Raw genomic sequence first — 14,049 nt, 5'->3', positions numbered from 1 at the left:
TAAAATGACATCAACAACAACAAAAAACCCCAAATGAATAAAATAAAATAAATCTGTAGTTGGCAAAGACTGTGAGAATATTTTAAAGCTGGAAATAAAAAGTGTTATTATGAGACAGTCTCAGCAGACGAACATCACTTCTGCAGTGCTTGTCATTTGATGTCAAAGTCATCTGCAGTTTTCTGTGCTTGGGTAATGCTGGTTACATTTTTCATTGAAATTACATGAATACGTATAAACAAGATGTGTCTTTAACTGAATTATTTATTTAAACCTAGATCCTACCAAAACCTATGCCAGATCAGCCAATCCCTCCGTCTGCTCAGTGTGTATGGTTGCTCTGGGCCGCATCTCTCAAATTCTTTTCCTAAACCTAACCAAGTAGGAAATAAAAGAACGTACCGAGTGGGGAGGTAGTGGGGAACAGCATCAAAGCATCACATACTCCCCCAATACAATTTTTTGGTTATTTGTCCGTCCTCCTAACCCTGTGGCCTCTGTGGTCTGAAAACAGAATACGTGTGAAGAAGTCTGGTTCCCTCTCAGATCAAAGGAATTAACAATGTCATGATTGGAGGCAATAAGACGCATGGTTCTCCTGCACGAACAGCTTTTGTTGAACTGTAGCAGCAGTGTACGTGGCTATCATCAATTTTCTCAAAACATATACACATACAGTATTCTAGCGACCTCTAGTGGTCGCCCCTATGGTAGCCTTACTACGACAACAGAAACAGAAACATAACAAACAATAGGATTTCTTTTATTCTGTTTCTGGTGTTTCCTCAAGGTCGGTTTACAAGGACTGAGAGGAAAATGGTTTAGAAGGGAATCCAGAGAAGACCACTAACAGGTTAAAATGTGTGTTGAAGACATAAATAGGGATTAAACTAATAGTTAAAAGGTTAAGAGATAAAAAAAAAAAAGACAATAAGTTATGGAATCACAGTTCAGTTCATGTTTTTAAACAAGGTAAAAAAAAAAAAATGGTCACCCAAGTAATTTTTGTGGGTGTTCGTCCATCCATCCATTCGCTTATCCTCCTCAGGGTTGCTGGAGCCTATCCCAGCTGTCATAGGGCGAGATAGGGCAGGGTACACCCTGGACAGGTCACCAGTCTGTCGCAGGGCTAACACACAGGGATAGACAACCATTCACACCTATGGACAATTTAGATTTATCAATTAACCTATCCCTACTAAGTGCATGTCTTTGGATGGTGGGAGGAAGCCAGAGTACCCAGAGAGAACATGCAAACTCCACACAGAAAGACCCCGGCCTGATGGTGGAATTGAACTCGGGACCTCCTTGCTGTGTGGCAACAATGCTAACCACTGTGCCACCGTGCTGCCCATGTGTGTTTGTTATGTCTTTAATTACTGGTTCAGTGGTTTTCTCACTCCACTTTGCGGCATTACTTTATGATACATACTTTATGATGGTCATGCTAGGCTAATGGACTTGATGCTAGGTAGGCAGGTAAAGCTTCAAGTGCAGTAGCGATGCTAATGAAGTACAAAAAGTATTCGTGACAGTAAAGTTAATCAGGCTCATGAATGTTTTCAGTTGTGTTTTCTAGATGTTTTGTTGAGGTAAGAGGAGATGCAAATGCTGTAACCAATATATAAATGCTTCACTAATGAATGGTTATTTGTTAGTCGCTTGCTGTGAATTATAGTATATTGTATTTAGTGATGCAAGTGATATGTGTGTGTGTAACCTGAATAAAGGTGGAGGTGACATGGCCAATGTGGCCCAATGTTCAGATATTGTTATGATGGTCACTGTCTATACTCACTAAGATTATTCATGTACTTCCTGACAGTGTATTGACATCTGTCATTATTAAGAAGTGCAATAAACAGTGGCGGGCAGACAAGCTACATTGTGTAGTTTTGGATCCTCATCTTAATCCTTAAGCTGCAGATTTCCAGTTATTTTCATTTTGTTCTGTAGTTCATTTCTTTTTTTGTAATTTGAGAGGGTTAGACGTCTATAAATATTGTAACATGACACTGCTGTGAAGAAAAGAAGAAGGAAGAAAAAAAATACAAAAAACTGGACTCTTGTTTTAAATACTTTAACTGTTTTGATTTTCTTCCTCCAGCTGTGAAAATATGGGTCAGAAACAAGGTCTGTTTTATTAAATCTGGACAAAAACAGTTTTAAAAAGCCAAAATAGTTTATTCGTAAGGCTCATTGTACACAACCAGAAAATAAAAAGAACTATATGATAAACCTGTAAAAACTTCATAACAAATATTATTGAAAATCACAAAATCACAATCTTAAGTTAGTTCAAAATGAAATAAAGTTAGCTTTAAAGCTTCCAAGTTTCAAGGATCTGATAAATGGTAAAGCTGATGTTGATATGTAGGATTAGCAGTAAGAAAACCTTACACAGCCCTCCCTGTAAAATCAGAGAAACAACTGTGCAAAAAAGAACAACATGAGAAAAGTGCAAAATAGCAAAACAAGAAAGTTGAACAAACAAAAAATAAGGAAAAAGCTTATTATTTCAAAAGTCTCGTTAGCTTGATTATTAAAGAATCATAAAAAAATACATCTACCTCTAATCTACCATCTGTGTTGGAGGTTTATCTTGACGAGTGCTCAGGCACCATCATACTGACACACCAAGATAACCATGTGAAGATAATAGTTATTCAGTGCTACTAGTGAGTCAGAAAATGATGCCATATATTAACATGAAAGCATTTACTTACTTACTACTACTTTTTAGACTATATGTTATGGAATATATTAAAAATGGACTGTATCCAGCCCTCTCTGCTGAATGATTAAACATGACTGAAAAATCAGTCGACAGAAAGTAAAACTCGAACTGCATGACCAACTCTCCTTTGACTGTCAGCTGACATCAGCATTTTACTTTCTTTTTGTCCAGTTGTAAAAGTTGCCACATCCTTGTATTTCAGTTCCACTCTAGATCCAGATGAGCGGCTCTGCTTCTGGAGAGTGCGTATGTCTGCGCTGAGGCCGTGCAGTGCTTCCACGACGCACGTTTGAGACAAAAGGTAGCTCTTTTGAGTGTGAAGGAGAAGTGGAAAACACATCGTCGCTGTTTGTTGAAAGAGCAGAATTGCTGTCTTGACTGCTTCTCTGCGTCTGGGAGCTGGCTGCTGCATATTGTGTTGAAGCAGCAGGTTCTGAATCTCCTCCTGTGGTCTTTGATAATCTGTCAGAGTTTGGACGGCTGCTGCTGGTTGAAGTCTCTGGTTTGAGGTTGTTGTTGCTTTGAGGAGACTTTTGTCTTGATGGATTACTGGGATTTAAGATACCTGGTGAGGATGCGGAGTCATTTGATGACTCGCTGGGGGGTGTGTCCGGACTGGGTGTGCTTCCATTCATCTCATTCGGTAGCTGGTGGATCCTCCCTCCATTAACACTCGGTTTCTGTCCTCCAACTGTAGAAATACACACACAAAAGAAGAAAAAACACACAGTTAGCATTTTGTTTTTCCTGACATTTCCCTGTTTCTATTACAAAGCGGAAAAGAAAACATACTATACCTGATATACATGAATGCACTAACCTTAAGCATTAGGTAAGGCAGTTGCTAATATCCTTCAGTGGCTAATCTCATTTATAGCATGTTATTTAAGCTTATTTACTCTATCTGCAGCTGCTTCTTCTTCTGCAAGCTATCTTGCAGCTTGCAGACCACCTACACGTGAGTTCCTGCATTTCATGTTATGTCTCTGCTCTGTCTTTCCCAGCCTGTTCACATAAATGCATAAAAGGATGAGGACATCAGAGTAGCCATGCAAACAAATAAATAAATGCCCCCAAATGAAAATAACTTTCCTTTAATTAAAGCAGTCGCAGTTGAACTACCACTGCTGTATTCCTCTGTTGTCCACATTAAAACCTGCACATTACTGCATCTTTTTACCATAATTTCAGTGTTAATTCCCTGAATTTCATAGCAAATCCAGGTTCTACTTCACTTGAGTGACCCCATATTTTGGGATTTGCTCTGATTAACAAGGTTATTTTAATGAACGAAAGCTGCTTTGAGCTGTTTCTTTATCAGTGAGGGCCAGTGATGGGAAATAACGGCGTTACTAATGCCGTTACTTTTTTCAGTAACGAGTAATCTAACTAATTACTATTCCTATCGTTACAATGCCGTTACCGTTACTAACAGGAAAATGCGGTCCGTTACTATTTTTCAATAAACAGACGGTTGAAGCTGTGTTCAGCTTACTGTATCTTATATCAGTTGCACGGAAGTAACAGACTACGTAAGTAATCAGTGCGCTACAGCTTTAAGCAGCTGTGCGGATGGTAATCACGATCACTGTCTAGCACAACACCTGGAGCTCGGGGCAAAACAATCACATGAGTGCTGCTGTTTGACTGAGGATGAATGAAGTAGTCGTGGTAAGCCAATCACATGACCACTTAAAGACAAAGCAACAAGGTGATATTTACCAGTTTTTAAATTGTGTTGATAGGCCAAACAAGGCAAAGTAAATAGTTTTTAAAGGTGAAATGTGGGGAAAATCAAAAGTAGTTAAAAATGGCCAATTATACCCTGGACCCCAGAGGGTTAAACGTTTTTTAGTAGTAACGCAATAGTTACTTTTCAAGTAATTAATTACTTTTAGAATATTGTAACTCAGTTACTAACTCGGTTACGTTTTTGAAGAAGTAACCAGTAACTATAACACTGGTGAGGGCACAGTTCCATTTTCTTTTGTGTGTGTAAAATTTGGAAAACTCCAACTGTAAGATATAAGCATTTTAGTTACAATAGCATTCATCTTTATTTGAACCCAACAAAAATGCTTTGGGGGCAATTATGAGACAAGTTGCTATTGTGTCGGCAATTTGACATTAAAATTACTTACTTACAAATAACTATTTCAATATTTTAGACAGTATCAAGGTTCTTATTTATAACGGTACGAAAATGCTGCTTTTCCTTGACTCATTTGATGTTTAACTTATAAATTTCTGGACTCTTCAAGCAAAATAAAAGCTCTGATGCCATCACAGTGGGCTTTGAAAACTGCTTTTCGAAGCTGCTGATAGCCAGCATTTTTTCCTTGTGTCCTCTCACCAGCAACTTGTGGGTTCTTGTTTTATTGCCGTGTCTGAATGCCAGAAGGTGGGTCCTGTTTACATGATTTTGTGTAGGTCAAATGCTTTTGTGTGTATTTGTTCCCTCGTGACTATGCTAATGCTATCTTACGCTAATACGCTATGTAAGCTACTAAGCTAGTTAATGCTAATTATAAACCTTGTGTAATTGTTAAAGTTGTTATACACGTGAGTGTTGAATACAGTTTCCATCTGGAATCTCTGTGCTAGAATTATGTTTGGACGTGTTGAATGTTTGACGCACACAGTACTGATAGTTGCTTCATGTGCCATTACTACAGACCACAGCTGAATATATCTGCTAAACTTGGAAGCTCCGTGTTCTCCAAGCTTGCCACGCAAAAGCAGCTAAACTTCTGGAGACAACATTCTGTCCATTTTATAAATTGTCTAATTAATTAGCAAATAATTAGAAGTAGTTAAAAACAAAGGCACAAAATTACTTACCGGAGGAGCAACAGCGCTTGACAATAAAGTATACGAGTGCACAGATGATTGTGACTAAAAGGATCGTCACTGCAACGCTGATTACAATGTTTACAGTGCAGGATCTCAGGTATTCATCTGAAATGATTAAAAAAGAGATTCAATGAGAAAATCAAGATCATTTTACACAAAGAGACGATGGCATAATTTATTTTTTGAAGGTGCTTTTTGATGCACTTTTATTCTGCAAAATGTAACATTTAGAATCATTACAAAAGAATAATGAAATATACGTTTTATGCAGTCCAGCTGATTCAGGTGTTAAGCTTACCTGGTATGTAAATCTCTGAGTCCCTAAGCTGGTTTATCTCAGGCTGCTGGACTCTGCAGATGACCCTGTGATTAAAAAGACACACCTTTAGGTTTCATTCACAGTTTTGTCCTGGAAAAAGAAAACGGATGTGCACTTTTTGTCAAAGCTTATGCATGACTGCACTGATGTAATGACTTAATATCACATTCCCATTTGGATGAAGTAAATGACACAGATAAAATGAGATCTGAGGTCTTGAACTTTAGGCATTAAAATGACATTAAACCTCTTGGTAGCAGTATGCAAAGTCACTCTTCTTGTAACTGTCAGACACCCTGGGGAGTTTCCATCTCTTTTTGGGTCTTCAGCACTGATCTCTTTTCCCTGATTGTCAAGAAATGTAATCCTAGGCTCAGGGAACCAACACTTAGCCTCACACTGCAGAGTCAGTCCTCCTCCAACACCAGGAACAACTGAGAGTTTTGGCTCAGAAACAGCACCTGTAAAAATGAGAATTATTCAGGGTGTGGCCTTTGAACTTTCCAGCAAACATTATTACAAAAATTTTCACTGTGGAAAATACTTTAGTGTCAAATATTATCTGAGGTTTGTGGATCATAGAAATCATTAAAGAATCTGCATGTTCTCCTAAGAACATTTGGCAAAGACGATTGGGGAAAATCTGCAGATAATTGGTTACCTTTGCTTAGAATAAAGAATGGGAAGGTGAAAACCACAGACTATTTCATTAAATAATAAATCATTTAATCTGACATTCACATCTGTGCACTCCTCACGCCCTCCTCGGAGTGTTTAGGGAAACCTAAACCAAAATGTGAGGCGTGTGCTGATCTCCAAAGTGGAGGAAAGGATAAATACAGCACTACACTTTGAGCTGACGTACCTACAAACAGCTCCAGTCTTGTGATGACTTTCTTTTTCCTGTTCCTCCAAATTGCACACTGGTAGTTTCCACTGTCATTTAGCTGCACATTGGATATCACCATTGACAGGTTTCCGTCGTGAAGTTTGTGCCTGATGAGGTTTGTTCTGTACTGAAAGACTGGATTCTTCATCTCGAAGGTCTCACATCCATCGCGGTACAGGAAGGCAGTGTTTGGAAACAGGCCCTCTTTAGTCCACTCCACTGTTGGCACCTCACTGTTGATGGTGGTGCTGCAGGGCAGGAGGATAGTTTCACCGACAAAGGCGACGATGTTTGGTCCAGTATCCACTAACATTATTCCTGTGGATAAGAAAAAAAAACCCGAATATGTGTGGCAACTAATTACTGTGTTTTTCCTACAGTCAAAGACCTGGATCTACTAATATAGTTTACATGTGCAGCAACAGCATTTCTCAATGCTACAGAACTCAAAATGCCCAAGTTAACAACATTAAAACAAGTTAAAACATTTGTTTACAGCTTGGTAGACAAACCAGCTTTAGCCTCTGTAGATAGTTCATCTCTGCATGACAACAGCAGGAGTGATTTTTAAAAAAAATTTATTTATTATTACCACTCATTGAAATTTTGTTGAGGTTTAACTTTTGCAGTTGAACCTACTTTGATGGATCTGCCAACACTGGCAGCTATTTCCAATAGCTGTTTGCTAGGACTCAGTTGAAGTAATTGTATAAAGAAGACCTCTTGGCTTCTTTCAGGGCATTTACCCCTCAAATACCTATTGTGTAATATAGTTTATTGATGCAGTGTGCTAAACAGACTGCTAGGATTTAGCATTTATTTAGCAATTAAATTTGGTAAATGGCCTGCATTTGTATAGCGCTTTTCTAGTCCTTAAGGACCCCAAAGCGCTTTACACTACATTCAGTCATTCACCCATTCACACACTGGCGATGGCAAGCTACATTGTAGCCACAGCTGCCCTGGGGCGCACCGACAGAGGCGAGGCTGCCTCCTGCCTCCTGGCTGCAGGCCAGGAGGCAGCCTGGGATCAAACCACCGACCTTCTGATTAGTGGCTGACCTGCTCTGCCACCTGAGCTACAGCCACCCAAAATTTGGCTACAATTTGGTCAAATCTGGCTCCAAAAATACAACATTGTTTACAGGCGTAAACATTAAAACTTTGAAAGCCCAAAAGCAAACAGTTGGAGGATTTTTCTCCCAGAATAATGGATTTCATTATTATATCAAAACATGAAACTGCTTGGTACCTGTACACTTCTCCTCCATTCCTCAGGCAAACTGTCTAAAATAATCTGGTCTTCTGTACCTGCACAGGTATATCAGCTCGACTTTCATTCTTCATATTCTCCCCCCCCCCCCCCCCCCGCCCTTTTGTTTTAACTAAAATGTTGGACTCTTACAGTGAAAACATAATAGGCCTATATAGATAGGACAAAGTGTGTGTGTGCACACCATTTTCCTGTGCACACACACTTGTTAGAAAGTAATGTGTGGCATCTTTAAGTGGGCAGAAGAGATGCACCGTGTTGTAAAATGCGTCAGTTGCTGTTTTTGTGTTATTTTGATCTGCAGAGGTTAAAGGTGTTGAAGAAAGTCAGAAAGAAGTCTTGGCATGTGTTCAGTACAGACAGATTTAAAAGTCATGCTTATAAAGTTAAAATGTCATTTACTTCCGCTTTTTTTTGTCATAGCTTATGCAATAAAGGAAATCCTGTGTAGTCATGTGGGACTGATATCTTAAACTTGGTGCAGAGCATGACTCTATGCATGCAAACACAAACGCTTGCAATCTCTTGCAACTTGTTCAACAGAACCCAATGACAGTTAACACATCTATACAAAAAACAACCACAGCCACAATCTATTCTTAATGCTCACAAAAAGGGATACAAAAGAATGATCACCTCACAGCTTGTGCTTTTAAAACCACCTTCCTGTAAATCTTTAGTGCAATTTGTACAGTAAATATACCAAAACTCTTGGTAAACATACAAAAAGAAGCATGAAACATGTGCTTTGTTACTGTGCATTGCATGAGGTCACAGTAAGTTATTTTTGAAGCTGCAGTTGTTTCCTGTAACACCTAAATTTAACAGCTGATATCAATCACTGTCTTGCAAGATGATGTCTAAAGAAACTTTCCACAAAAAAGTAAAGTAACATCCTTTTTTGTACCTTTATAAGATAATTAGATTCTTAGTTTGTGTTCTTATAATTAATGAACTAATGTAGTAACACTTCCTTTCAGCTAAAAAGTTTTTAATGCTCCGTGCAAGACAAATGTAATAAATAAACAGCCAGCACAGTGCATCATATGGTTCAGTCACATGGATGTACAATATGTAATTCAACCACAGACAGCATATTAAAGATAATATGACCTTCCTGGCCTGAAAAGTGATGGTGTTATGGGACTGCCATTCTTCTTATGGAGGGCAAAAAGAAGTTCGGTTCAATAGAGGTGTGTGGGAAAACAATGCATGGTGCCCCATGTCCTCAAATTTACAACCTTTTTTTCCTCCTCCTTTTTTATTTCTTAAAAATGAAAGTCAAGCCAATAACTGTAAAAACCTGCGAGGCATATCACTTTTACACTTGACCAAATATTACCAGAAACCATGAAACAGTGTGGCTGACTGAAACCACCTCAAACACACAGTCAATGTTGCAACAAGTAGTGAGAGCAGTAATGACTACAGTCATATCTAAGAGGTGCAGCAGCAGAACAGCTGAGATAATCCATCCACAATATAAGTTTAGTCATTAATATACTGCTGCATGGGCCTGGGCTGAGCTTTAAAATGAAGAGTGGTAATAAAAACCGAGAGAGGATGACAGTGATCACTGACTGTTTCAGATTAAATAAAACAAGATACAAATAATTAAAACGTGTTAAAAACACAACAGGCTTAATAAGCACAGAGTAGTTTGTTCATATGTCATCACTTAAAGAGTGGATATCCCACCAGCTGTGAATGTTTTAATGCACTACAGTTGTTATTATTATCACTGGTCACATCCTGTTTATGACAGTTAAAATAAATAACATTCATATAAGAAATTAAATTGTCTGTGTGAACTGTATTGTTGTTAAATAGGCCTATACCACTGTACTTTATTGTCAGTCATAAGGGTGGTACTTCAATAGCCATATATTCTATGAGGTGGTACTCATTGTGAAAAGTTTGAGAACCACTGATTTAGCCCATTCGTTTTATATATTTATTTTAAAAAAACATTTTTGCTATTAACAGCTACTTTACACTTTGCACCATTTGATATGTTGAAAGCTTTTATCAAATTACTTGAATAGTGAAGAAATGTTAAAAACCTTATAATTCTCTGGTGACTTCTGAAGCATTTCCTGCATTATTAACCGTGTAGTCCACTGTATATGGGCATATAAACGGACAACGGGTAGAGGCAGCTACTACACTGATATCCTCTCCATTTCAGCAGATTTTATAACAAATATATTCTCGTGTGATCTGCACAGTAATTCGTGGGAAAGTCACGCGACACAAAACACTCCCACGGGACTGTAGAAATCCTACCTCTACAAGAAGATAGGACCACGGCGAGTAGGAACACAAGGACGTGCGTGGCCGAAGCACAGAAAAATGACCTGCCGGATCCACGGGTGTGAAATAAGGACTGAAAAAGGAGCCAAACTCTGTTAACCTGCTCCATGCTTCCTCTCTAGAGGGCAGCCTGAGGCATAATGATGTGCAACAGTTCCGACTGTAGTATCTCATTCACAAAACGGGAAGTGGGTGGTTTCATGACGGTGTGAATGTCATCATACACTCTTGTTTTGTTTTTTAATGTATTTGTAGTTTAGAAGATCATAGTCATTGTGCTCTCTTAAACTACACCCAGATAAGATTCAAATGCAGTACAAGATAAATCTGGCTAAATGAAAACAAACTCAAAAAAGATAATAAGGTCTGCTGCTTCAAGTCAAACAGTGAGTGAACTGAAAGTGCTTCATTTCATCATGCCAAACAATACAAACAGCTACAAAAGTAGCTTTGTAATGCTGAATGTGCTGAAACAGACAACTTGTTATCATAGATTGTAATTTTCTAATTCACATCACATTTCTTTGGGAAATCGTCCAGTGTCTCAAAAAAAAAAAAAAAAAAAGCTAAAAGGAATATCTTAAAGACACAAACCCCCAAATTTAAGACACAAAAAGGTCGCCCAGCAGATGATGTAGACAGGATTAACACAGTCAGATGTAAAATGTCAACCAAGCTACAAATCTTTGCTCTTTGTTGCTCTTTGTCATGCTGAATAGTGGTACTGACACATACTAGTTCTCAGCTTCCTTCCTTCCCCTTAGCATAAAGTCTGCGAACAAATATAACTCAAAGCAACAACAAAAGGATGTACAACACAGCCACAAACCACATCCACATTGTAAGTAGTCATCTAATGTCTTTGATATTAGACAAAGACATTAGATGACTTTGAGGTCTGGTCTCCTATATAAAATTAACAGGGTACATGACTGGAGTCCCTCAAAGAAACTAGTAACCAGAACAACTAGAACCAATTATTGAGCTGCTGATTAAAAAGTATAATATTTGTAGATGTAACCAGAAAACCTTAAAAAATCTCAAGATTAAATCAGGAGGCCGATGGAAACATAACGTTATCATATTATTTAACACAACATTAACAGCACAGGAAATCCTCTGTGGTCATGTGAGGCAGAATTCTCAAACTTGTCACACAGCATGAGTCACGTGCATGCAGAACACAAACACTTCTTGCAAACCTTTTTAACTTTTTCAAGAGGACTGACTGACAGTTATGGGAAAAGAAAGGAAGGAGAAGAAGAAATACAACCACAATTTTATTTTTAGTACACACAAAAAGGGATACAAAGGAATCATCACCTGACAGCTTGTGCTTTTAAAATCACCTTACTGTTAATCTTTACCACAATTTTTACAGTAAATGCCATTAAACTTTTGGTACATCTACAAAAAAAAGGCAAGAAACATGCTTTGTTACTGTGCATTGCATGAAGTTGCTGTAATTTTGAAGCTCTGGTCATTTCCTGTTTACACCCAAACAACAGCAGTACAGTCATTTGACAGCTCATGTCAGTCGGTGCATTTCAAGATGAAGTCTACAGAAAATTTGTGTGTGAGAAGTAACTCATGTAGTAGCTCTTCATGTTATTTGCTGACAATATAGCTTGTGTGATTATGTTCACATCTGAATCTGTTAATAAAAGAAATATGACTGAATACAACAACTTTGACATTCATATTGTTGTATTTTATGCTTTTGATACAAACCAAATGATTCATCCAGATAAGATATCAGTGATCTCAATAAAATGTGGCTACTGAGTCTATTAAAAGGAAAATACTTATTACACGGACACACTGCTTTACGTCTCTAGCCTGTTATACCTTTGCTGTGCATTTTCATTTTTCATTATTTTCCTTTGCAATGCTGAATATGGTAAAAGCAGCAACTTTATGTGTTAACAGAGACTGTGTTTTGTTTTTTAGAGCACATTATAAGAAGAGACTCCTGTGTCTTCTCAACTTTACAAAAGGTCACAAAAGGTCCACCCAACAGAGGATGTAGACAGCATTAACACAGTCAGATGCAAAATGTCAAAGCAACCATAACAGACCTTTGCTCTTTGTTGTTTCATTCTGGACTGTGGTGCTGACACTCACCAGCCCTCGGCCTCCTTCCTTCTGCTTAGCGTACACTCTCAGGGCGCTGGAATTGGGGTGAAACCCTTCATGCATGGTCAGGAGTTTTCTTGTCTTGATGTTTGTGGCATTTATCTCCTCCTGCTTTACTCTCTGCAGGTACTTGGTGGTTGCGGCTTTCCTAGAGGCCTATCCATGGTTTCAGTTTACCTGTAGGATTCTCAGGTACTTGTAGTTGTCCTCGATGTCTGCAATGTTGCCTTATGGTAGTGCAGTCCTCCCCAGTTCTGACTACCATCTTCATTACCATCTGACTACACTTCTCAAGTTCAAATGACAGTGTCTCTTTCACTCCTGGCATACAGCTTCCTGTCATCCATGTAGAGGAGGTGGGTGGAGATTGCTCCATTCTGGAGTCGGTATCCGTAGCCAGTCTTACGACCAGTCTGGTCTTGCAGCTCCAAGCAACAGCTGTATCACGAGCTGGTGTTTTGCCCCTTTGGTGTTCCTTTCAATTTCTTTCTGTGTTGAACGTATTGAGTCATGTACCTGTTCTTAAAGCCCTGTATCACACACACATACATGTATATCCATCCATCCTTTTCTAATTATCCAACTCAGGGTCACATCTGCCACACCTGCCCTGCATGCAGTATCTAATGTTTCACTTTGGGGATCTGGTCTTATATAGAGCGTATATCATGGGAGTGCTTCGAAGAGGAAGAAAAAAAACAGAAAAAAGGAAGAAAATAAACAATTGCCAGAACAATCAGAATAAATTTTTGATCTGCTGAAAAATGTAGGATATTTAGATATAAAGACAAATTTAAAAAAGCTGAATATTAAATCAAGAGGTCGATAATAAAATGCAGTTATCATATCCTACCACACAGTTGCGCTGTTTTTCAGTATATGAGTGAGTAAATAAGCCAAGCTTTAATTTAAATCTTAACAGCAATGCGTTATTATTGCTAACTTTTTTATAAACCATTGTGCAGCTTCACTGACCAAAAGGCCATAGACCTGCTGTAGATGCAGTGATGAGGGAGTTAACCTCTGTCAGTCATTCAAAGGTGCTGTCGATGGTTTCGAGAAAATACAATGCCTGTTTCCTAATGCTCAGTCTAAATATAATCACACACAGTGAATCATTTTCAGCATGAAAAGTTACTCATAGGTTGGAACAAAACAGAAGGACACTGGATGAGGTAAAACATGTTGTATGTTTAAAACAGCCTAATATCGTTTAAAAATAATGCTTTTAAACATAAAACCATAATAATTTTCTCCTAAATCCTCTTCCTCTGAACAAAAACAGATTGATTGCAAATGTGAAACTGTTTAAAAATCCTATTAATCAGCGGTGCCACCTTTGTCGTTCGCTGGTTTCTGAGTTTTTACTTCACTCTGTCTCTCTCCCAATAACAACAAAATAATTTTTTTCTAATGGATGTGAAAATGTTTATGCAGTTTTTTTACAGTTCATGAACTCTGAGTAACTGCTGTCTGCGAAGTTACTCGTCTGTCTGACGCAAACAAATGCTGACATAAGTCTCTGCAAA

General features: G+C 38.3%; 1 protein-coding gene across 1 annotated transcript; it reads right to left on the bottom strand.

Annotated features, from left to right (window-relative positions):
• Positions 1 to 1,496: 1,496 nt before the first annotated feature.
• On the bottom strand, positions 1,497 to 12,007 carry LOC146522563 (butyrophilin subfamily 2 member A1-like). The gene is made up of 6 exons (XM_085136639.1): positions 10,358 to 12,007; positions 6,775 to 7,116; positions 6,157 to 6,370; positions 5,889 to 5,953; positions 5,579 to 5,695; positions 1,497 to 3,428 (listed from the first exon to the last, which is right to left on the bottom strand). The coding sequence occupies exons 1-6, from the start codon at positions 10,491 to 10,493 to the stop codon at positions 2,947 to 2,949; spliced, it is 1,356 nt and encodes a 451-aa protein (XP_084992765.1). The 5' UTR covers positions 10,494 to 12,007; the 3' UTR covers positions 1,497 to 2,946.
• Positions 12,008 to 14,049: the final 2,042 nt, after the last annotated feature.

Source organism: Neolamprologus multifasciatus, chromosome 3 (assembly GCF_963576455.1).
Source record: "Neolamprologus multifasciatus chromosome 3, fNeoMul1.2, whole genome shotgun sequence".
Taxonomy (NCBI): domain Eukaryota; kingdom Metazoa; phylum Chordata; class Actinopteri; order Cichliformes; family Cichlidae; genus Neolamprologus; species Neolamprologus multifasciatus.
Note: the sequence above shows the minus strand (reverse complement) of the source record. Positions and strands in the feature narration are given on the sequence as shown.